Source organism: Protopterus annectens, chromosome 1.part1, assembly GCF_019279795.1.
Source record: "Protopterus annectens isolate FY-2018-M chromosome 1.part1, PAN1.0, whole genome shotgun sequence".
NCBI lineage: Eukaryota > Metazoa > Chordata > Ceratodontiformes > Protopteridae > Protopterus > Protopterus annectens.
This window is the reverse complement of record NC_056726.1, coordinates 1842993184-1843019010: the sequence shown is the minus strand read 5'-3', so window position 1 is coordinate 1843019010 and position 25827 is coordinate 1842993184. Positions and strand designations below refer to the sequence as shown.

Genomic DNA, 25827 nt, shown 5'->3' with positions numbered 1-25827 from the left:
CAAACAGCAAGTGAATAAATCAATTTACAAAAAAACATCTTGTAAATGCTGTGCTTCAGAATGTAGCTCTGATAATGTATTTTTCACTGTTGACTTTTGTGGGCTGAGCAACTTAAAAAGTACAAAAAAAATAATTACTGCTGCTTGATACAAAGTAAGAAGTCATCATTTCAGGTAGAAAGGTCACTGTAATTGTGCAGTTGCTATAGTCTTGTATACCAGACCAGAGAGCCCTTGGCTGGTAAAAGTATACTGTACTGAGAAATGGTGGTAGATGAAGATAACAGATTTTGCATTTTTAAGTTCACTGCTTTATTTTTATTTCCTATGGTATAACTGTTTCATATATCATTAGGATTCCTAATATGTAACACATTCACTTTACTACAATGACACCCATCCAATACAAAGGATTTTGCAGTGGAAGGGCTTCTGGTAGCTTTGCTTACTTTGTATATGTAGCATTAAGATACATTCTCTGAAATGGTAAACCCTGAACCATGCTCATGACATCCTGAGTATATGGCTAAGAAAATAAAGCATTCACATGACAGCAGATTAGATGCTTCCTTGTGTTGACTTCAAGTTAATATGCCTGATGTATAAAATAATCAGGGAAAAATCTGTTTTCTGAAGCTGCTCGCTTACAAACAATGGCATACAATTATATAATCTTTTTTTCTTTTCAAATGATTGTTGTGTTTACATCTGAACACTTTCATAGATGAATGCATTTACATGACAGAGTCGATTATCTGAATGTCAGCTATCCAAATTGTCAATAATCTGAACCAGCCTTCCAAAGTTTTCGGGTAAGAAAAATCATAAATTCTGAATATGTAAATATTATACATGTTTGCTTGAGCATGTTTTTCGAGCTTGTAGCCAGCTTTATTGTTCACTGGAATTGCTGAATGGTTGAAAAATGTATTCCTGCGTGAAAAAAAAAGCAAGATTTTAGAAGTTTTTTATCTGCTTCAATTATGTTGTATCTGAACAGTTTGATTTTCTAAACTACCCTAGGTCCCAATTTGTTCAGATAATCAACTCTACTGTATGTGCATTTACAACTGCTCAGTTTTGTTGCTGGATGATTTACAATGGCACAGTTTTGCAGCTATGTACATTAACAGATACACAGTTTCATATCTGGATGTATTTATAATGGAACTGTTTTTGTAGCAATGTGCATTTACAGTTGCACAGTTTCATAGCTGTAGGTTTTGCTGCTTGTCCCTCCACTATTAAGGCTGAATGTTGGGTTTAGAGGTTTCATGCTGTTCTCTCTCTGTCTGTAGATATGTTCTAGCCTCCAGCGCTGCCACCGCTTACGAACCTCTGCCTGGACCTTTAAAAAAATGCAGAAAATAAAGAGAAACAAGAGGAGTAAACACTGTAATACAGTTCCTTCACAGACCAAAAATAGCAGCCATTGATTTACTAAGTACCTAAGTACCAGATGCACTGTTTCTGAGGAAAAAATAGTTCAGGTAACTTCTGGAAGGAACTTGAAGTAAAATTGATTTTTTTAGTGTGAGGTTTGAGACTGAATCTATATTGATTGTTTTCCCCTTAGTATTATAGCCTTCCTTGACACATCTGTAGCTCAGTGATCTATAGTGATTTGTTGATAGTATTTATTTATTATATACATTTTTTAAACATATGAATCTCATCAAGCCTAAGCTTTATTCAGGTGAGATTTAATGAGACAGGTCTTCAAACAACAGTGCTTTACATTATATAAGCAAATCTGTTTGCAATAATAGCTGAAATAAACAGAATAAGATTTAGAAAAGTCATTAAATAGATCAGTGTAGGATTTTATCAAACTGTTCAGCAGGTTTATCCAGTTAAAAATCAGTGAAACAAATATACAAATAAATGAATAAAGTCAGATTCACATAGAGGAAAATATTTAGGGAATTAAGCTAATTCTTGCAACTTAAAGCAGTCTTTTCTTACATGCAATGGAAACTGAATTCAGTCTCCCCCAAATGCAATATAATTTTGCCCAGCAACCTATGCATACCACTGTGCTGACAAGTTGGGGACATGGCCAGCTAAGGTGTTTGGCATATGTACAGACATAACAGCCAAGTGCTCCAGATTGTGCGGAATGCTCTGCATTTCACATAATTGAGAGTCACTTTTCTGCTCCGCATTGCAGTTTTTGATTGGCTCATATATTGCAAATACAGCCAATTGGCATCACACTATTAAGCTACTCAAATAGTCACGTAACACAAAGCTAGTCAATTAGGAGGCATAGAAGTCATACAATTGTGTGCCTCCATAGATCTTGCCACTGCACTACATTCTAAAAGGGTATCACAGGGCTCTGAGACTTACTAGCAATGCCATTGAAAGTTGCTCTTTGATCGTGGGCCAGGGAGGATGAACTGAAATGACCAGCTGTTGAATCTTAGGATATGCTCCATGCTGTGCCATGTATGTAAGATACCCGCATCAATCTGATTTCAAAACATCTGTAGTCCAATACTTCAAAAGGGTGATTTGGTTTTGAGACTTACTAGCAATGCCATTGAAAGTTGTTCTTTGATCGTGGGCCAGGGAGGATGAACTGAAATGACCAGCTGTTGAATCTTAGGATATGCTCCATGCTGTGCCATGTATGTAAGATACCCGCATCAATCTGATTTCAAAACATCTGTAGTCCAATACTTCAAAAGGGTGATTTGGCTTTGTAAACAGCACAATTGGGATGACCATGTCATGGTGTACTGTTACTGGGATGACTGCTGCTAGGACAGTGGAGCTACCCTTTGATGGATTCTTGTGGTGGTAGTTGTGGTTGATGCTGCCTGAATGCATTCTGTACAGCATTTGAGGAAGCTGTGGACTCATGGTAGAGATGCATCTGCTCTCCTTATTTTAATTCTGGAAGTAAGTGGTTCCTCAGTGACTGAGTGAGACTTTTTGTTTGTAACTCAGAGTGACAAAATAATGGAAAATATATAAGCATGTTGTTATGGGGACAGTGTAAAATATCTAGATTTCAATAAAATGTGTTACAAAATTTTAACTGGAGAAACCTTTTTACCTTTTCAGTTTGCAATCCATAGGTTACTTCCCATGGCTGTAATTGTTTTTGTTAGGCTTTCAACTGCAGGCAGGATTTCATTCCAATCTGTCTGGAATTTCTTAACTTTTGAATTAACCTGTGCACTAACTGGGCTTGGGGAATTAAAATATCTTTATTTCATAGACTAATGAACTGATCTCATAGGTTTTCTTTCCAGCAATTGTAAATGAAAATTATTATTTAATGCTGAACCATTTATAAAGTCCATTGGCTTGTAATTTGAGCTAGAGTATTCAGCTGCTCTTACAAAGTAGTGTGAAAATGCTCTTCTCTTCTGTAAAATAGTTTCTTACATTTATTTTTAAATGTTATTGATACAGGGTTATTTATTTTAGCGTAAGAAATGGAATTGTAAAATGTGTCCTCTTTCTTTAAATTATTGCTGCCACTAGTATGTTTGTCGCGTAGTGTAGTTTTCTGTGTACTAGACATTCATTGATAATGAATGGGATTAAAAATCAAATTCATGATTTTGGCAGAAAGCCCATTTCAACCAGGCAACACGGAAATAGTATTTGTTTGCACAGTGCAAAATAGGATGTTCCACATTTTGATTGTTTGTCACATGTTGCTAAGATAGGAGTTCCACACTGACCTGTTAAGAGGGTGAGACATATGTGTACAGGTAAAGCATTTTTTTATTGGAAAAAGCCACTGTGCATGTTTTTATGCAGTCTATACAGGAAACTCAGGTAGCACTTATAGAATCATATCATGTGCAAGTGACGTGACAAAGCTTCAAATGTTTTAGATACTGTAAGGTCCAGCAAGATTTAGTATTTAGCGCAAACAGCTTGCATTAAATGGCAAGCAGTCTTTGCTGAGTATCACTAATGTTGTGATTATTTAAGTGTATTATTGCAATTTTCAAAACAGTGTAAATAAGAAACTCTTGGAGGTGGGTATAATGTTTTACCATACTGAATTATACAGTTCTTGACAAAAAAAGTAATTGTTTTTGTTTGTTTTTTATTTTGTGATAAGGACATCTTCCTAAAATGTTTCTGGGAGGTGAAACCTTCTACCATGACATTGCAGAAGACTGAACCCGCAGTTCCTTATTAGTTAAACTAATGTATGGGCTACTATATTTCCATGTTAGTGGTAGCAAGAAAAGGCTTCTGCTTAAAGGAAATGTTTGTTGTCAGCTATGTTTTCTAGGCATACCTCTCTGTGAAAGATTGGGTGAAGATAGATGAAGGCTGCCAGCCTAGCCAGATAGAATTTTTTAGATAATTCTGTCATCTGTAAATATTAATATAAACCACAGGCTTGCTGTCGTAAATGGTAAAAAATAGTGTTACATGTGGAACTGAATAAAATGTAACAACAGTGCACTCTACTGACCAAGTAAAGCATCTTTTGACACTTTAATGTAAACATGGCTCCGGACGGTCTAGATGAAGGAATTATTGCTATTGTTTTAAGGCCAGAGTTAATGGCCAGAATTTGCATGCATAAATGTCCTTGAAGGCTTTGCTTCCTGACCTGGTGTGAGCTCACTAAAGAATGTAGCCTGTTAGCCTGGGAACCCCAGGAAAGTGTGAAGAATGATGTAATGTGAATCAGGACTGTAATATCAATTTAAACAGAGAGAATCAGAGAGCATTAAGCATTTTTTGTCTTGACCATCCAACTCATCAGCAGTGTCTTGCAGTATATGTAAGTTTGTCTTAGACTTGTGTTTTCTCTTTGTCTAATCTTTCTAGTTTGTAGCTATTTCTAAGTGCTTTTTTGTGATGTCAGAACTGTACTACTGAATTATTTTAAGTATTTCTCTGTGATCTCTGAACTCTTGACTAGCACTGTGTAGTAAAAAGTATTGTCTTGTATTTTTACTATTTATTAAATATTTTTAAACCCTTTCAACTGTGGCTGTTTTTGTAGAGATAATTTAAGCTCTTTAGGGTACTTGCATGCCTTTGGTAAAATTGTACAAAGCCACTTCAATAGCTTTAGCCCTGGGCTATACTACCAATTGGGTAATAATATTGCACAGTAATAATTGGATACCCTTTTAAGGGCCTTTGAGTAGCTGATAAATATTAGTGATTGGTGGCAGCTGGTACTACCTTATAGTCTGAGATAAAGGGGCACAGCTGGAGAACCTGTGCCAGCCTTCCCCGGGAGTGTCTTTGTGGTTGTATAAACTCTTCTCAAAGTGTGTGTGTCTGTGTGTGTGTCAGCTACTTGGGCAGGGACACGAAGCACTGGTTGGACAGAGAGGGCACTGGAGGTTTTAGCTTGCCCACTAGGCTGAGATCTGGACCCTATAGCTGTACCAGTGGGGAGTCTTATTGGGGACCTGGAGAGCAAGGGAGTGACTAGCCCTGGACTGACTGTGATCTCTGTGTAGGGAAATTGCACTTTACTATGTGTATTTGTTATCCTTTCCTCCTGTATGAGATGCCCCTCACTGGTGTTAGTGGTGAGGATTGAGGCTCCTTGATTGCTGGGCCAGGGCATGGGCATCACATATTAGTTGTTTGGTAGTGGTGGGATATCTACACCACATATTAATTGGTTGGCAAATACTAACTGGCTTGTAGTGGTGTGGGTAGAGTGAATTCCTGTAGCTGCTGTACACTGAGCTCTGAAGGTGTTTTTCACTCTAAATCAGCCACTCACTGAATACTCAGAGTTCAGGTCACAATTGTTTTATTTATTTTGTTAGCTTAGTTAGTCAGAAAGAGCAGGCAGCATGTCAGCAGAGGAGTATGGAAAGCTGACAAGGAGCCAGCTGGCGGAGATGTGCCAGGCTAGGGGACTAGTGCATGGAAACCTGACTAAGGCAGACCTGATTGCAGCCTTGGTTACAGCTGCATCAGAAAACAGCAACCAGGAGGACAATCAGACTGGCAGTAGAGATATAATACCCTCGGAGAATGGACAGCTCAACCTTTCTGCAGAGGACTTAAAAATCCATCTGAAGCTAAAGAGACTTGAGTTGGAGGCCAGGCATTTGTAGACAGAAGCAGTTGAGAGACTGAGGAATCTACAGGCTGAGGAGAATGAGAAACTGCTATGCCTGGAAGCTGAAGAAAAGTAGAGGCAGAGGAAGCATGAAAAAGAGATGCTGACTCTTCGCCAGAGTCATGGAGGTAATGAGGAAGGGAATAACTGGTCTACAGAAGAACAAAAGGTCAGTAAATTTCTTCCACAGTTTAAAGAGTGGGATAATTTTGATAGTTTCATTCATATGTTTGAGAGGGTATGCAAACAGTATGGTGTTGACCAAAGGGACTGGGTATGGTTCCTGACCTCTTTACTCCATGATAAAGCTGTAACTGTTTTGTCAAAAATGTCTGATGTTGCATGTTTTGATTATACTGCTGTTACAAATCACTTGTTGGAATTGTTTAAGCTAACACCTGAAACGTATAGGAAAATGTTTTATGAGCATAGACACAAGGCAGATGAAAGTCGGTGTGAATATGTTGCTGAACTGAGCACTTATTTCCATAGGTGGGTGAGTGGATGTCAGGTCACCATTTTTGAAGGGCTGGCAGACCTTTTGGTGAGGAAACAAGCCCTTAGCACTTTGCCTGAGGACATGAGGATCTGGTTAGCTGATAGACAATGTGCCACTTCAGATGAATTGGGGAAGAAGAGAGACCTACACCTGGCAAGCAGGGCAGCCCTGCATAGGAAAGGGACCCCCAGTACTGCTCATGGGTCTAAAGGAACCCATGGTAGGCAGCACAGACTGCCCCAACAGAATCTGCCAGTAGCAGGGGAAGCCACTAGTCCAGGTGCATGTCCAGGAGCTAGAGTTAAATGTTTTGAATGCAACCAGTGGGGCCATGTGGCATACAGGTGGCCATGGAGGCAAGACAGGGAACAAAGGGTGAGGGAGCCAGTAAGTGAGAAAGACAAAATGCCAATAGTAGGTTGTCTTGAGACAACAAGGGTACCAAACTACCATCCTGAAGATGTCCTGATAGGGAAGGATTTGGATGAGGCAGTACCATGTGGTTGTGCAGTTACACGCAGTCAGGCTAGGAGACAAGCATGTGGGTCTGGTAGCCTGGGGGAGACCCAGACAGACTGCATACTTGCAGCCAGGACAGGTGAGGTGATTGCTTCAGGGAGGGAGCTACCCTGTAGCAGTGAGACTGAAGGTGAGCCACAGCTGCTTGTGGGTACTGATGGTCCCTTGGACAGAGTGACTGCAAAGGTAGAGGCAAGTAGCAGTACCCAGGCTGACAGTGTGGCACCTCTGTCAGAGGATGCCAGACTTCCTGTGGAAGGGGAGCTGGGAAGGGTTACAAGGAGAGAGTTGAGACAGGCTCAGCTCTCAGACCCTACACTGCAAGGCCTGAGGCAGGTAGCTAGGGAAGCACGTGATTCTCAAGGAAAGGGGGAATCTGTATACTGGGACAAAGGATTACTATACAGAGAGTGGACCCCTGAGGGAGGGCTAGAAGGTGAGAAGAGTACAGCAGTTGGTAGTGCCTAGAACCTATCATCTGGCACTTCTAGCCATAGCCCATGATATTCCCTTTGCAGGTCATATGAGCATAAAATGTACAAAGAGGCATATTATGCAGAACCTCTATTGGCCTAGAATTTCCAGAGATGTAACAGGGTACTGCAGGATCTGTGAGCATTGCCAAAAGGTAGGCAAAGCAGGAGACAAGGTGAGAGCTCCTTTGATGCCTTTGCCTGTGATTGAGGAGCCATTTCAGAGGGTAGCTATGGGTATTGTGGGTCTTCTGAGTACCCAAAGTTCCACAAGGAAAAAGTATATCCTAGTGGTAGTGGATTATGCTACATGATACGCTGAGGTGGTGGCTTTGTCCTCCTTTGAGGCAGAGAAGGTGGCAAATGCATTGTTAGAGATTTTCAGCAGGGTAGGTTTCCCAAAAGAAATACTGACTGACAGAGGTACCAATTTCATGTCAGACCTGCTGGCTTGTCTGTGGAAGTCCTGTGGGGTGAAGCACATGAAGACCACCTCCTTCCATCCCCAGACTAATGGTCTTGTTGAGAGGTTAAACTCAACAATCAAGTCCATGCTATGGGCATTTGCAGATTAGTTTAAGAGGGAGTGGGACAAATATTTGCCCCATCTGTTTTTTGTTTATAGAGAGGTTCCCCAGGAATCCGCAAGATGTTCTTCATCTCACATTGCTGCAGTCCTTACACTTGGGTAGTCCGCTGTCCACGGTCGGCCCGAATATCAAAGTATAAGGCTGATGTCGGTCAGGGCACATTTAACTGACGTCAGGGCGTCAGGGTACAAATGCGCATGACCGACGTCATATCCTCAGTCTTTTTTGCTGCATGGTCCGATGCAGAAGCAGCATTGCAAGTGCCGGTTGGCGTTCTGAGATTTTTCGATTTAGAAGTTTCAGACCGAGTTCAAAGTTGGCTAAGTACCCCGTTGGGGAATATTTTAGTTTTTTCTTGCCTCAGTCATTTACCGGATGTCAGAAAAAGTTAATAATTGCGTTTCTTGTGGGAAACAGATACCGCATAGAGATTATCATACTTTGTGTATTCCTTGCTTAGGGCCTGAGCACGACGTTGTTGGCTGTCGCTCTTGTGCTAGATTTAATAAATGCACTATAAAGAGAAGGTTGGATTGTGCAAGGTTAGTCTTTGGGAAGCGGTGCAATTATAACATGCCGTCAGATGCTCCAACGCCCGCTTCCTCGAAGAAGTGCAAGGACAAGGCAGTTAAGCCTAGGCTAGAAGAACCGTCTGTACCGGACGCCGGTTCTTTAGAGGTGTCGGTGGAGCCGGTGGCTCCACCGGAGATTTCTTTGTGTTCCCAGAGTGAGACCTTATTATTGCAAGATGTGGCCTCTCAGGAGGCAAGTCAGGCTGAGGGGGCTTCTCAGGTTACTATACTCCCCTCCCTTCCTAAGGTGGCTAGGCCCTCTCCTTCTGTTTCTAAGGCTTCTGTTGGTGTTACCCCTAGCTCTTCAGGTACTATGCCCAAGAAGCATATGCTTAAAATGGCAGAAGATTTGATTACTTTGATTAGGGGTTCTATGCCCCCTCCTGCTAAAAGACCTAGGGTGGAGCCTGAGCTGGGGGGTTTTGAGCAAGCTTCAGATGTTTCAGAGTCTTCGGCTGAAGACTTGCAGGAGTACTCTCCTTATTCTGATTCTAATGTGGATGATTCTACTCCTTCTGCTACTCCTCCTGAGGATTTTTCTTTTTCAGAAACTCTTCATTCCATGAGGGAGCATTTTAAGTGGGAAGGTCAGGACTTCTCTGATTCCAGGAAACGGCTTAGGAATTTCTGTTTTACCCCAGCATAGGCCTTTGGCTATACCTCCTGTTTTGGATGTAGTGGAAGATGGTTTTACAGAGGCTTCTCTTAATCCTGATTCTTTGCCTCCTGCTCCTGTTAAGCCGGATAGGTATTACAGGGTGCCTGAAGTTCATAAGTATCTTTTTAAGAGTCCTAGGGCAGACCCAGAAACTGTTAGCCAGGGGCCTAAGGGTGTTAAAGCTTCTGTTGTTAAGAATCCGGTTCCTACAGACAAGGAGGCTAGGGCCTTGGATAGATGGGGAAAGAAAGTTTATACTTCTTCCACTCTTGCTATGAGGGCTCTGAATTGCCAGTTTCACATGTTGAAATACCAAAACTATCTCCTTTCACAATTGAAGTCTAAGGTTGATGCTCTGGCAGTAGGTATTGATTGTAAAGAGTTGCAATATTTAGTACATGTTTCTGAACAGGTGGGTAAGCATTCTTTGCAATGTGGTTTTGATGCTGTACAGGCCTCGTCTAGGGTGGCTGCCACTGGGACTGTTCTTCAGGCACGCCTGGCTGAGGGATCAGAATTTGTCTGAACATGTTAAAACAAGGATTTTAGATGCTCCTTTACAATCTGACGTGTTGTTTGGTCCTCCTGTTGAGACAGTCTTAAAGAAAATGGAAGACAAGGCTAAGTCTATGCAGACTGTTAAAGATTTTTTGCAGGTCCAGCCTCCAAAATTTAGTAGAAATTGGCCTACTAAGGGGTGGACGTATCCTTCTTATGATCCCCAGTCTAGGGGCAGATCTGGACGTGGTAAGGGCAGAGCTCAGGGCTCTTTCAGGCCTAGAACAGGGAGTTCTCCTGCACAGGCTTCGGGTGAGGGCAGGGGTCAGTCCTTTCGTAAGCAGACCCAATGACCTACCTTTTCAGCTGCCAGAGCCTGCTCATCTGGCAGCACCTTTGGGAGGAAGGTTGGCACTTTTCAAAGAAAATTGGAGTTTAATTACCCAGGACAGATGGGTATTGGATATCATACACCACGGCTACAGGTTTTATTTCCATACCTTGCCTCCTTTCAAAGGCATGCCAGACGTTCCTCCTCAACAAAGAATAGAGGCTCACAAACAGGTTTCTCTGTTGCTCCAACTAGGGGCCATACAGCCGGTCCCTCTGCCAGAAGTGGGCCTAGGATTTTATTCTCGCCTGTTCCTAGTACCAAAGAAGGGGAACACGTGGAGACCAATTTTGGATTTATCTATCCTCAACACTTATCTGGACATTCCCAAGTTCAAAATGTTGACGTTGCAGCAGCTTTTACCTCTGCTGGGCAAAGATCATTGGATGGTAACTTTGGATCTCAAGGAGGCTTACCTTCATGTTCCTATCAGACTCAGTTGCAGAAAGTATCTGCGTTTTCGAGCTGGGACTTCTCACTATCAGTTCTCTGCATTGCCCTTTGGCTTATCTACTGCGCCCAGAGTGTTCACGAAAGTTCTGGCTCCAGTAATAGCTTTCTTCAGACTAAAAGGAATACAGATCTATCCTTATTTGGACGACTGCCTCATTCTGGCTCAAGGAAGGGAAGAGCTTCTTCATCATTTGGAATATGTGATAGCAGTGCTAAGATGCCTAGGGTATTCTGTGAACGAAATAAAGTCCAGTCTAGTACCCTCTCAAGACATGTGCTTTCTGGGTGTGAGACTGAATACAGCAGCCCAGATGGCCTTTTTAACCCCGGACAAACAAAAGAGTCTATCCCTTTACTTCCATCAACTATCTCATCAGTCCGGGCTGACTGCAAGGACAGTCCTTCAAGCCTTAGGGTTCATGGCATCTTGTATTCTGGTGCTTCCCAATGCCAAACTGCATATGAGGAAGCTACAATGGTATCTCAAAAATGTATGGACACAGCACTGCCAGGATCTGGACACTGTCATTCAAATAATACCTTGCATTCAGAAGGAATTTTTGTGGTGGGCTCAGGAATGTCACCTAAACAAGGGACTCTCTGTGACCCGGCCAGAGGCAAGTCAGATTTTAACGACAGATGCCTCAGACAAAGCTTGGGGAGCTCATCTAAATAGAAAGTGGATACAAAACAAGTGGCCTGTCAGACTACAACATCTACATATCAACATGAAGGAGATGTTAGCAGTCCAGTTTGCATTAATAGCTTTCAAGGAATTCCTTCTTCCAGGACAGGTGTTGATTCTAACAGACAACACAACTGTCATGTGGTACATCAACAAGCAAGGGGAACGATTCTTATCCTCTATGCAGGCAAGCAATGATTTTGTGGGAGACTGCTCTCAGTTTACAGCTCAATCTTCAGGCAAGGTTTCTGCCAGGAGCACAGAACTCCTTAGCAGATGTGTTGAGCAGACGATTATGGATCCCCACGAGTGGAAATTGGATCCTCATGTATTTCAGAAATTGACAGTGTCATGGGGAACTCCAGACATAGATCTGTTCGCTTCTCCACTAAACCATCAGCTGCCAAAGTTTTGCACAAAAGGTTTCATCCCACAGCTTGGAGAGTGGATGCTCTTTCTTTCAATTGGAGCAATCTTCATGTGTATGCCTTTCCGCCTCTGCCTCTCCTCCCAAAGGTACTTCTGAAGGTCAGACAGGACAAGCCAAGGATGATTTTAATAGCTCCAGATTGGCCTCGACAGCACTGGTACCCATTACTAAGAAGTCTAGTACGGAAGCCTCCATGGCCTTTGCCTTCGATTCCACACCTGTTGTCACAGGAGGACAGCCATTTGCTCAATGTCAAGCTTCACTCTCTGCACCTAACAGCCTGGCATATTCTGTTTTGAACCATAATGGGCCTCCACTTCCTCAGCAAGTTTTGAATGTTATTTTGGAAGCTAGAAGGCCTAGTACAAGGAAAGTGTACGCTGATAAATGGAAGAGATTTTTATTTTGGAGTGCAGCAAAAGATTTTGATGTTTCTGAGCCTAATTTGTGTGTGGCTCTTCAATATCTTACTGAGTTATTAGACAAAGGTTTGTCTTTCTCTTCTATTAAAGTTCATGCTGCAGCAATTTCAGCTCACTATGATTGCGACCCGCCATTGTTTTCTCATCCTTTGTTCAAGCAATTTCTTAGAGGGGCAAAGAATATAAGACCCCCACGAAGAGCTCCTACTCCTGCTTGGGATCTCAATTTTGTGTTGGAGAAACTCACTCTACAACCTTTTGAGCCTGCAGCTACTGCTGAGTTGAAATATTTATCTTGGAAGACTGCTTTTTTGTTGGCCATTACCTCTGCAAGAAGGGTTTCTGAATTACAGGCCCTTATGGCAGTTGAGCCTTTCTTGATTTTCCATAAGGATAGGGTATCATTACGTACTAATCCTTCCTTTATGCCTAAGGTGGTTTCTAGTGTGGCTTTAAACCAGACTATTCATTTGCCTACTTTTTATGCAAATCCCCAAAATAAGGGGAAAAGATTTTGCACACTTTGGATGTACACAGGCAGTTGCGTTATTATTTGGACAGAACTAAAGGGTTCAGGCAGTCTCAGCAGTTGTTTGTTTCTTTTGCTTTGAGTTCTCAGGGCAAGCCTGTGTCAAAACAAACTATTTCTAAGTGGATTGGGTTTTGCATTGCTTTCTGTTATTCCCATCATGGCAAGGAGGTTCCAGCTGGGATTAGGCCTCATTCCACTAGGGCTACTGCCACTTCAACAGCTTTTGAGGGAGTGGCAACCAAGGATATTTTGGAGGCAGCTACTTGGAGTTCTGTGCATACTTTCTCTAGGCATTATCACCTGCCACTTTACTCTAAGTCCAGGGCTGGTTTTGCCACTGCGGTTTTGCAGGGCATTTTGGCAGCTCCTGCTTCCTTATAGTTAGCCATCCTCCCTTACCTCTGCTTTGGGATTCTACCCAAGTGTAAGGACTGCAGCAATGTGAGATGAAGAACATAGTACAGTTTTGTACCTACCATAAATGTAGATGTTCAAGATCCACATTGCTGCAGTCCAATCCCTCCCTCCTTCCCCTCTGTAGTTGGAGGTGGTTGTGTGGGTTGGGTTGTACATATTGTGTATATTGTATATATATTGTACATATAGTTAGTGCAAGGGTGGTTGGTTATTTGTTTGCTGTCTTTTGGTTTTGACCTTTATTTTTAAGGTCTTCTGACATCTGGGGCAAGAAAAGACTGAGGATATGACGTCGGTCATGCGCATTTGTACCCTGACGTCCTGACGTCAGTTAAATGCGCCCTGACCGACGTCAGCCTTATACTTTGATATTCGGGCCGACCATGGACAGCGGACTACCCAAGTGTAAGGACTGCAGCAATGTGGATCTTCGAACATCTACATTTATGGTAGGTACAAAACTGTACTTTTTTCACCCTTTGAGTTGCTGTATGGGCATAGGGTGAGGGGACCTCTAGATTTAATTTGAGAGGAGTGGGAAGGTGAGTGCGAGTCTCACAAGGAGTCTGTTGTGGCATACATCCTAAACCTCAGGACAAGGCTGAGGGAACTCATGGGCTTGGCCCAGGAGAACTGGGCAGAAGCCCGACAACAGAAAAAGGTGTGGTATGACAGGAATGCTCAAGCTAGAGAGTATGCTGTGGGACAGAAGGTAATGGTTCTCATTCCTGTCAGACACAATAAGCTGCAAGCAGCTTGGGAGGGACCCTACAAGTGATATCAACTACAAGGTGGAACTGCTAGGCAGAAGGTAGGGGCACAAATTGTACCATGTTAACATGATGAAACCATACCATGATAAAGAGGCCCTTGTGCTGAACATTTGCAGTGGATTGCAGGAGGAGTCTGAGAGAGATCTGGTGACTGATCTCCTCAGTGAGGCTTGGGCTGACACCTCAGTGGAAGGGGTAGCAATGTCCCAGCAGCTATCTCCTACCCTGGTTCGAGAAATCCGAGCAGTGTTGCAGGAATTTGGAGACATGCTCACTGTGAAACCAAGGTGCACCCACCTGGTGCAGCACCAGGTGGATACAGGACCCCAAGGCCTATTAGGCAGGCCCATTATAGAGTTCCTGAGAGAGTCAAACAGACTCTGAGGGAGGAGGTTCAGGAGATCTTGGAACTAGGGGTGATTACAGATTTCAACAGTCCCTGGGACTCCCCAGTGGTGCTGGTGCCAAAGAAGGATGGCAGCACCAGGTTCTGTGTGGACTACAGGAAATTAAATAATCTCACATAGTCAGATGCTTACCCTTTGCTTAGGACAGATGAGGCCCTAGAGCAGCTGGGTGGGGCTAAGTATCTTACAACCATTGATCTTACCAAGGGTTACTGGCAGGTGTCCTTGACTCCCAGTGCTAGAGAGAAGTCAGCCTTTGTGACTCCTTTTGGCTTGTATGAGTTCACAAAATGCCTTTTGGGATGAAGAATGCCCCAGAAACTTTCCAGAGGCTGGTAGATCATATCCTAGCAGAAGCAGGAGGGTTTACCCTTGCTTACCTAGATGATATTGTCATCTACAGCCATTCCTGGCAAGAGCACCTGCAACATGTCAGGGAGGTGCTGGGCAGACTACAGAGGGCAGGATTGACCATTAAGCCAAGCAAATGTTAGGTGTGTATGGCAGAGGTCTCTTACCTAGGACATAGAGTGGGGAGTGGTAAGATAAGGCCAGAACCTGCCAAAGTGGAAGCCATTCAGGCATGGCCTGCACCTGTTACCAAAAATCAGGTGAGGCATTTTAGGGACAGCAGGGTACTACAGAAAGTTCATCCCCGGTTATAGTACCATAGCTGCTCCCCTCACAGACCTGACAAGGAAGAACAGGCCAGATAAGGTAGTGTGGACCCCAGCATGTGAGCAGGCATTCCAGAAGCTTAAAGAAGCTTTGGGAGGACACCCTGTGTTAGTCAGTCCAGATTACAGCAAAGAATTTGTTGTGCAGGTGGATGCTTCGAACCATGGGGTGGGGGCTGTACTTAGCCAGATTTCTTCAGAGGGGGAAGAGCACTCAGTAGGTTATCTCAGGCGTAGGCTCCAACCCAGGGAGGAATGCTATGCAGCTGTAGAAGCGGAATGTCTAGCCATAGTGTGGGCACTGCGGAAACTTCAGCCTTATCTGTATGGAAGGAAATTCACTGTTATGACAGATCACAACCCCCTAACATGGTTAAACAGAGCCAGCCAGCAAAATGCCAAGTTGCTAAGATGGAGTCTGGGCTTGCAAGCATATCATATGTCCATGCAGCACCGCAGTGGGATTAGCAATGCCAATGCAGATGGGCTCTCAGGACAGGGAATGGGGTAAGTTGCACTCAGATAGACCTAACTCCCTCAAGCAGCGTTTCTCAAGGGTCACTTGAAGAACTAGCTTGAGTTCTCCGGGGGGGTGGTGGTATGTGAAGACTGGGTGAAGATAGATGAAGGCTGCTAGCCTAGCCAGATAGAATTGTTGAGATAATTCTGTCATCTGTAAATAATAATGTAAACCACAGGCTTGTTGTCTTAAACGGTAAAAATAGTGTTACATGTGGAACTAAACAAAATGTAACAACAGTGCACTCTACTGACCAAGTAAAGCATGTTGTGACCCTTTGATGTAAACACGGCTCTGGCTGGTCTAGATGAAGGAATTCTTGCTATTGTTTTAAGGCCAGAGTTAATGACCAGAATTTGCATGCATAAATGTCCTTAATGGCTTTGCTTCCTGACCTGGTGTGAGCTTACTATAGAATGTAGCCTGTTAGCCTGGGAACCCCAGAAAAGTGTGAAGAATGATTGTTTAAATTGATATTACAGTCCTGATTCACATTACATCAAACCAATATATATTTATAGCTATATATATATTACAATGATACATAGACTCTCCCCATATATCTACATAACACATATACATACCATACACACACAGCTACATTTATATATACATCCCTGTTATATGCATAAATATGTGTACAGATGTCTGTACTGTCCTACATACTCTAATAATGGTGAAAAAATCTGCACTATCACACAGCCATACTCAGTAGATTATCCACTTACCTACAAACACCTGTACCTGCTGGATGTCATCAGGCAGACAGGCACAAGTGAGCAAGTGGTGTATAATGTTGACAACACACACATGGACATGGCACATTGTTCCTGCCCACAGGTTTGCCTGTCACACTGCAAACAGCCACATATGGTCATACTGGCAACGGTACACATATAGCTAGGATAATAACAGTTATCTCACTGCTAGGATACTAGATGCATATAACAATATGAAGCAATATCACTCTGCAGGCCACAGATGCTGTTCAACACAAGCCTAGTTTGTGTAATGCTCAAGTACTGTGCCTGCAATCATATACAGAACAGACTTAACCTGTGGCATTTGTGATACGTACTGTGAGCTATAGTGTGTAAGACTAGATAGGTAGGGGTTCTAATCTCACTCCACTCTACTTGGTGTGAGCACGTGTGTGTGTGTGTGTGTGTGTGTGTGTGTGTGTGTATGTATATGTATATATATATATATATATATATATATATATATATATATATATATATATATATATATATAAATATATAAATTATATATATATATATATATATATATATATATATATATATATATATATATATATATATATATATATATCCCTGCAAAACAACTGCCATGCCCTCATGAGTTATCCATCTGCAATGGTTATGCACGTTTTGGCCCTGTAACTTGCTGCTGGCTTCCAAACTGCCCTTTTCTACAAGGCCTGATGATGTCATCCACCTTAAGACTACCAGCTGACAGTGTAGTATCAGACTTAAGCCATGTCATGTGTGATAAGTACTGTGAGCTATAGTGTGTAAGACTAGCTAGATAGGAGTTCTAATCTCACTCCAGGGTGCTTGGTGTGTGTATGTCCATATGGCATGAATATGATCAGCCTGGAAATCTAGAAATAAGTAGGGTTTTGCAGTATTTCATTTGTAGCATGTGATGCGACCCCTCAAAGGACTGACCACAACAAGGCCTGCTGATGTCATCAAGCATAAGCTGTCCTGAACTGTTAGTACTAGCAGACTTGAGGGGTGTCACGTGCATCACGTACTGTGATCTGTAGTGTGCACCATTACATAGGTAAGTGTTCTCATCTATATACAGCCAACTTGCACTACGTGTATTCCTTGGTGTGTCTTGTACGCAGTGGTTGCAAGTGGTGCTAGCCTCAATGTAGCCATGTTTGTGTGTGAGCCTGTTAGAGCATTTTACATCATGTTATGGAACCATAGGACATTTGAACTTCACTAGCATAATGGCCATACGGCCCTCACAATCACAGACATTTTTATACCTGAAGTTACAGGATCAGCACATATTGCTTCAATCCAAGGTGGACACAGGCAGACACCCTGTGTTGAGATGATGGCCATGTAGCCAGTCATACAGATGATGTGTTGAGGTGCACTGCGGTGCTCTGTATGCCATTAGGCAGGGTTCTTTTTCAAGGGTGTGTTTAAGTCTGCTAGACAAATTCCTTTCACAAGCATGTAGTACTAACGTCACATGAGGTTAATGTCCTTACAGTGAGTTATCCGTCTACTATGCCTCCTACAGGCAGCATATCCAATCAAGCAGGGTACACATTGCTCCATATGTAAGGCATAGATCACCTGTGAGTAGTCTAAATGTCACAGGTGATAATGACACTCATTGCAGATGATCCCCATTGAACACATACTGAAGACATGAAGTGTTCTTGTGAGGGACAGTAGTGTTGTGTGCAAATGCCAGTGCTGCCTGGAAAGGTACATCAGCAAATGGTCATTGCACTCAGATATTGGCATGCTGAAGGAAGAGTACTTGGAAGTTATGAGTATGTCACTTACACTTACAGGTGACTGTGGCTTCAGCTATGCCATATGATTCCTGCCATACCACTGTAGAGACATGGTGATCTGAGGCACATTAGGTGTAAACCTGTATAGCCAGGTCTGTGGGCCCAGTTCATTCACCCTGAGTATGTACATTGCATGTTGCGACTGACCAGATGCATAGGTCTAACTGGTGGAAATGATACTGCATGTATATTTGCATGGAGTTTATGGCCATTAGTATGTCAACAGACATGTGTTTGCAATACCCTCTTGCAGGATAGTGACATACCACAGAGAATCTATGAGTTCTCACAGTTTGCAGGCATCAGCCAACACTGTTAGCCACAGTAAGTCAGTAGTCACATGTATTGCAGTTGAATGGATTCCAAGCAGTAGAGGACCCAAGACTGCACTCTGCTGAGCACTGCTGCTTACAGCTCAGATATTGGAGGCAGATGTCCCTATGTTGCGTATATGTACCAACAATGGGCCACTTAGTGATCCCTACAGTGACAGTATCATGGATGCCTAAGTGGGTACTTTGTAAATGTTGCCTGAGTGGGGGTATATTCAAATGGTTGGCTCAGTCTAGGGGGTTGTACACCCTGATGTACCCTCACCCAGGTCCTTTGTGACTGATTCAGAAATGTCCACCACAGGTAACATTCATGCTTCCCTTGTCACACATCCAAACGGTGTACAGTCAACTGTGTGTACAACACATATGTGTGTGCTGATCAGCTCCATGGTGATTGCTGTTATGGGTATACAGATATTGCTATTTAGACAAAGAGGTGTATAGTTATACTGGTCAGCAGATGCACCACTTCTGTGCAAGGGTATAATGGTTGCCATTGTCCACTCAGCTGGTGTGCAGCCAGTAGTGTCAGTATGATTGCAAGGGTTTCCTAATGATGTTAGTAATCCTTGTCAGACCACATATGGGATGCAGCCTGGAATGTTAGCATGTACAATAGATGCTGTGTATCTTCCAGTGAGAGGCCAGTTACACACTGCTCTGTAAATATGAAGATGTTAAGTTGTCAATCTCGCCTTCATTCTTGCTGGATGGGTTCGGAGCCGATCCTCAGCTCCGACTCGGCACTTGCTAAGCTCGAGAGCTAATTTTACCAGCTCGAGGCAACCCTATATCCCATGATGCAAGGTGGAGACTACCCAGATCTCGTTTGCCGCTTCGCTAACGAGGTGCCTTTTTTTACCAGCTCCAGGTAAGTTACTAAATATAAGACTTTAGTCTACCCCCTTTAAATTTTCATATCTATAGTTGTTTTTTGTTAACCTTAACGCTTACTTTAACCCTATTCCCGTTAGTGTTCCCTTTTTTTTCGAGTTATTTATCCCCTTTCCCCAGCTTAGGCCTTAGGCCTTCCCCTTCCTAAATTTTTTTCCTGTCAGGGATTGTTTGTGTCTGACTGTGTGTTATCCCTGTCTAGTTTAAATTGTTGGATTGGGTATTTTTTGTGTGTGTATGTTAGTGTTTTGTGTTTCACAACTTGTGTCGAAGGACACGAAGGTCTCAGGCTTCAAGAAGTGTGACTCGTGCTGTCAGAAGATGTCTCTGACAGACGGTCACACTTCTTGTGTTTACTGCCTGGGACCTCTGCACCTGCAGGACTTTTGTGCTATCTGTCATGCCTTCAGCCCAAGAGTCCTGCAGGAGCGCAGAAATAAATTGATATTAAGGGGCTTATTAAAGCCTGAGAGCTCCCCGACTAAGTCGGCGCCGGGGAAGCCCTCGAAACCTATTAAGCCTTCAGCTGAAAGCTCCAAGCCATCGGCTTCTGGTTTGTCTTCACCAGGGTTGAAGTCGGCTCTGGCCGGAGCCGATCCTTCCACCATAGCAGTCACAGTATCGGCTCCATCTGGCGCCGATACTGCCCAATCTAGACATTCAGTGTCGGCTCCGGCTGGAGCCGACGTATCCTCGGTTCCATTGGCTCCATCGATCTCTAAAAAGAGATCTCATTCCCCCTCATTAGAGTTGATACATTCGGCTCCGAGATCACCCCTGCTCTCGGAGCGGAGCCATCGGAGCCGTTCTTCTTGGTCATCCAGGCTGTCTGATCACGACCTCGAGAGAGTGGTGAGTAGACTATTAAAGTCTCAGGCATTGGCCCAAATACTCCATAGCCCGTCTCAACAGACGGTAGCTATTTCACATCCACCAAACATTCCTCCTTCGACTCTCTTACAGAGCTTGGAGCCGGAGCTCCTCGGAACCGTCACCGTTGTAGCTTCGGAGCCGATACCACCCCTTTTGGCTCCGTCATCCTCTGCTCCAATTTCCTCCTTGAGGCCTTCATTGGAGGGATCCGGGCGTCTGGTCTCTCTCATCGGCTCCGAGGGGGCGAGTGGCATCGGACCCTTGTCCGACCCCGTTCTCCCTCTCGGAGCTTCGGCGTTGGTGAGCTCAGCCCTGACATCTGCCTCGGAGCCTTCCCTCTCGGTGAGGCCTGGGGTTCCTATCTCTTCGGAGCGGGAACTTTCTGGTCTCTCTGACGGGGGAGCCTTCGAGGTGATGAGGAGTGTACTAGCCCCTGGGCTTAGTCAACGGACAGTTCCATCAGCTCCTCCCACTACAGTGCCTGCTGACGTCTCTTCCCACTCTCTTGCTCCCGGACCAGAGATCCAACACCTCAGGTTTCCCCATTGGGAATATCTTCCTCTTCCTCTAAAGAGGCTTCTCCTGATCCGTCAGGTGGACCTCCGCGTAAGAGAACATGTAAGAGGAAACATCTAGACTCCCCCGAGTCTATTACATCTGATACTGACCTGGATGAGTTGGAGGGATCCCCAAGGTCCTCCTCTGAGGATGTCTCTTTCTCAGACATCCTTGAACTCCTTAAGCAGAGGGGGAACTGGCCCTCCCTTAATCCTTCCGAGGATGAGTCAGTACACCTGGAGGCGTTCGGATCTCAACCCTCCACCTCCTGGGTGTCTCCGCCTTTCGACCCTCTTATGGAGGTAGTGGCTCGGAAGGCGTGGATGGCTCCGGATTTGGTGGAACCTATCCCTAGGAGGCCTTCAAAATTCATTACGGCTCCACCAGATAGACAATATTTGACAAAGGGTGTCCCAGTTGATGCCATGGTGGTGGCTGCTGCCACCAAGAAGGAACTAGCTGATCCTTCAGTACCTCTCCATTCTCCTAACAAGGATTCTAGGACTATGGACAGGTACGGCAAGCTGATTTTTTTCTTCAGCGACTTTTGCCATGAGATCGCTGAACTACTTGTGCCACTTCACCCGCCTTCAAAGAGATGTTCTTAAAGAGTTGGGAGAAGTTTTACAGGATCTGTCAGCTGCTGGGTCTCAGGATAAGATTAGCTCACAGCTAGGAATCCTTAACTCCATTGTTAACTCCTCTATGTGGCTCATTTCTTATGCAGCCGATGGAGTGAGTAGGGCCGCAGGCACAGGAGTGGCTTTAAGGAGTCAGTCCTGGATGCAGCTTTGTAATTTTGCAGACCCCTTCAAGGCATCCTTCACAAACTCCCCTTTTGATGGTTCAACCTTGTTCGGACCTCAAGTGAAAGACACTTTGACTAGATGCGAACAAGATGGCAAGACTCTTTCTGCCGTAGGAGTCCGTTTCTCCACCCCTTCAAGACCTTACCCCAAAGGACAGAAGGGAGGGAAAATGTGGTTTCGCAAATCTCAAGGAGTCACGCCTGACGCACAAAGTCAGTTTACCCCCAGAGGCAGAGGGGGTAACAATAATAGACGCCGCCCTAGGGGCAGAGAGGGTCCGCAGAATCAGGGTAGCAGAGAGCCTCTTTCTGACAAACCCTTCCAGCATCCCTGAGATGTTGCCCGATTGTCTGCCTTCGGAGGCAGTCGGGGGAAAATTATCACTGTACCCAATAGCCTGGCTTTCCCTTTCCCAAGACAAATGGGTACAATCGATTATATCCGAGGGTTACAAAATTCCATTTATTCAAACCCCAATTCAGCAAAAGGGAACCCTTCCAGACATTCCACCTGGTCTAAGGGAACTAGCAGTACTAGAAATATCAAAACTGCTAGTAAAAAGAGCCATCCAGCCAGTCCCAGCGGACCAAATGGGATCCAGAATCTACTCAAGGTTCTTTTTAGTTCCAAAAATGACAGGGGAGTGGAGACCAATATTAGATCTGAACAAACTAAACAAGTTTGTAAAGAAATCAAGATTCCGGATGGTCACGCTTCAGTCCATTCTACCCTTTCTGGGCAAGGACAATTGGATGTGCTCGATAGATCTTCAGGATGCGTACTATCACATAAAAATTCACAGATGCTCCAGAAGATTTCTCCGCTTTCGGCTGGGGACCAGTCACTTCCAATTCAGAGCCCTGCCCTTTGGACTCACTACAGCCCCCAGAGTGTTCACCAAATGTATGGCAGTGGTTATGGCTCACCTGAGATGTCAAGGATTCCAGGTGTTTCCATATCTAGATGACTGGCTCCTCACTGCCACCACCAGGCATCAACTTCTCCAAGCCAGAGACTACACCATTCACATTTGCAGAGGGCTAGGGATTTCTATAAATTTCGAAAAATCTGCCTTGTCGCCTTGTCAATCTATTACTTTTATAGGCGCAAAATTGGACACCGTACAACTTTCAGCAAAGTTAACAGACCAAAGGATCCTGGACATTTAAAGACACGTCCAGGTGATTCTTCTCAGCAACAGAATTCAGGCCAGATTTGCTCTGAATGTATTGGGCCTTATGGCGGCCGCCATAACACTTTTTCCCTTTGCCCGCATTTACATGCGTCTTCTACAATGGATGCTATTCGCCCAATGGTCTTTTCAACAACTTCCCATGTGTCACAAGATCATAGTAACTCCAACTTGCAAAAGGCATCTGACCTGGTGGATATCGTCCCCTCAAGTCCATCAGGGCAGACCTTTTGTTCCTCCTGCCCCGGTTGCCACGGTTACATCGGACGCCTCCCTGATCGGGTGGGGGGGGGCATTATCAGGGCAGAATGGTCCATGGCACTTGGCAACCTTTCGAATACCATCTGCACATAAATGTCCTGGAGATGAGAGCGGTGCTTTTAATGTTGCAAGCCCTCAACGACTCTCTTCCCCTGGGAACTATTGCAATCCAAATGGACAATATGTCCGTAGTGTGGTATATCAACAAACAGGGCAGAACCAAGTCCTATCCACTGTGCCGAGAGGCTCTCAGACTTTGGCAATGGGCAATCTCTTCTCAGCGGTTTCTGATAGCAACGCATATCTCCGGGAAATCCAACATCATAGCGGACAGATTGAGCAGAGCTATCCTCATGCCTCACGAGTGGTCTCTCAAACAATCAGTGACGGAAGAGATTTTTCAGAAGTGGGGCCTTCCTTGCTGCGACCTTTTCGCTACACCTCAAAACAGCAAATGCCCAGACTTCTTCTCTCTCTTCCCCCTTCCAGGCCATCCCCCCAGAGATGCTCTAACCCAAGATTGGCCCCGGAGGCTTCTTTATGCCTTTCCCCCCTTTCCGCTGATACCTCAGCTAATTCAGAAAGCAACCGCCTTGAGAGCCAAGTTGATTCTCATTGCCCCTTATTGGCCTCGACAGATATGGTTTCCATTCCTACATCGTTATCTCTTGGTACAGCCATGGCATCTGGACCCGGTTCCAGATCTTCTGACCCACCAGTCGGGACAACTGCACCAATCCATACCTTCTCTCAACCTCACTGCTTGGTTGCTCCACTTCCATCCTTAGCCAGGCTTCTTATGATTTCTAATCCCGTCCGGGATATCATAGTAGCTTCCCTAAAATCTTCTACCAGAAAGATTTACACTAGTAAATGGCAACGTTTCTCTTTCTGGGCAAAAGCTAGGAACATAGACCCCTATACTGCTCTGATTAATTCGGTCTTGGACTTCCTAGCTGAGATTTTTCATTCAGGATCCTCTTCTTCCACAGTGAAAGTTCAACTGGCAGCCATTTTGAATTTTTATATAGGCTTTTTGGACCACAACATTATGTCACATAAACTTTGCAAGGCATTCCTTCGAGGTATCTTTTTACTTAAACCTCCGATTAGAGACCCCCACCACAGTGGGATCTAAATTTAATTTTAACATCCTTGATTCTTCCCCCTTTCAAACCTGCAGCTGCCTGTTCTTTGAAATTTCTTTCTTGGAAGACACTTTTTCTAGTCGCCATTACTTCTGCCAGGAGAGTATCTGAGCTTCATGCTCTCTGCATTCGTCCTCCCTATTTATTATTCCACAAAGATAGGGTATCTCTAAGGACTAATCTGTCTTTCTTACCAAAAGTGGCATCGCAGAAGAACCTAAATCAATCCATTGATCTTCCAGTGTTTTTCCCGAATTATTCTGATAGAGCGGAACAAAAGTTACATTGTCTTGATGTTCACCGCCAGCTCAGATATTATCTGGACAAAACTAAACTTTTTAGGAAATCTGATCAACTATTTCTATCCTATGCAGAGAACAGGAAAGGCCTTCCAGTTTCCAAGGTGACTTTATCTAGATGGCTGTCTTATGTGATCACTTACATTTATCAGCTCAGAGGCAAAGAGTTGATTTCTAAGCCAAAAGCCCATTCTACCAGAGCTCTAGCTACATCGACAGCCTTTCAAGCTAGACTTCCAATAGACACTATTTGTGCAGCAGCCACATGGGGCCTCTCCTCATACCTTTGTTTCACATTACAAATTAGACTTGGCCTCCAGAGACAGAGCAAATTTTGGTTCCACCGTTCTCAAGAGTCTGTTCCATTGAGCCATCCAGGATAGAGGTGCTAGGGACGCGGTCCCATCCAGCAAGAATGAAGGCGAGATTGACAACTTAACATTTAGAAGTTATGTACCTACCATAACGTTTCATGTTAGTTGTCTTCTCTCGCCTTCTTTCTTGTGTCCTGCCCTCCATCCCCCTAGCCTGGTCAGACCAAGAAGATTATGCATCTTCTATTGAGAGGTTTTATTCCTTTTTCTAGCTATTCAGCTTCTAGTGTCACTAGATTAGGTTGGTCCTTTCTAGAGGATTATGATGTTATTTAGTATTGTTACTTTTCTTCCTCCTCTACAGTTGGAAGAAAATATTACTATTTCTTTAGCTACCAAACGAGATCTGGGTAGTCTCCGCCTTGCATCATGGGATATAGGGTTGCCTCGAGCTGGTAAAATTAGCTCTCGAGCTTAGCAAGTGCTGAATCAGAGCCGAGGATCGGCTCCGAACCCATCCAGCAAGAAAGAAGGCAAGAGAAGACAACTAACATGGAACGTTATGGTAGGTACATAACTTCTAATTATGACACAGATTGTAGGAATGTCACGGGGTGGGACAAGGGAGTGTAGTTGATACAGACAATGTGGGAGTACAGGTTAGGCATGAGTACAGACCCATTATATGTGACATCGTGACATATGAGATCACCGACAATCTAGGCCTGTCCTTTGAGGTCACACGTGTAACTACACTGTGTTGTGGTTCTGCTTTGTGTGGGTGGCTACTTTTGTCATTTACCATGTCTACTCAACATCACAACAACACTATGTGCTTCGTTTAGCTGAGGAGGTAGTGCCTCCATGTTAGGGGGGCACCCTCACCCCAACTGTCACACAGCACTGTCCACCTGTACAGCCTGTTAATGGCAGTTGTCCATCAGTCAGGTTTGCTGAGCCATGATGAGCCTGTGTCCCTC

General features: G+C 44.1%; 1 protein-coding gene across 1 annotated transcript in view; it reads right to left on the bottom strand.

The window, feature by feature from the left end:
* Window positions 1–976: 976 nt before the first annotated feature.
* GLP1R (glucagon like peptide 1 receptor) overlaps window positions 977–25827 on the bottom strand; it is a 3029130-nt gene continuing 3004279 nt past the window's right edge. Inside the window, exon 14 of the mRNA XM_044084828.1 lies at window positions 977–1348. Coding sequence (XP_043940763.1) covers window positions 1193–1348 — 156 coding nt within the window. The 3' untranslated portion in view covers window positions 977–1192. The remainder of the gene's footprint in view (window positions 1349–25827) is intronic.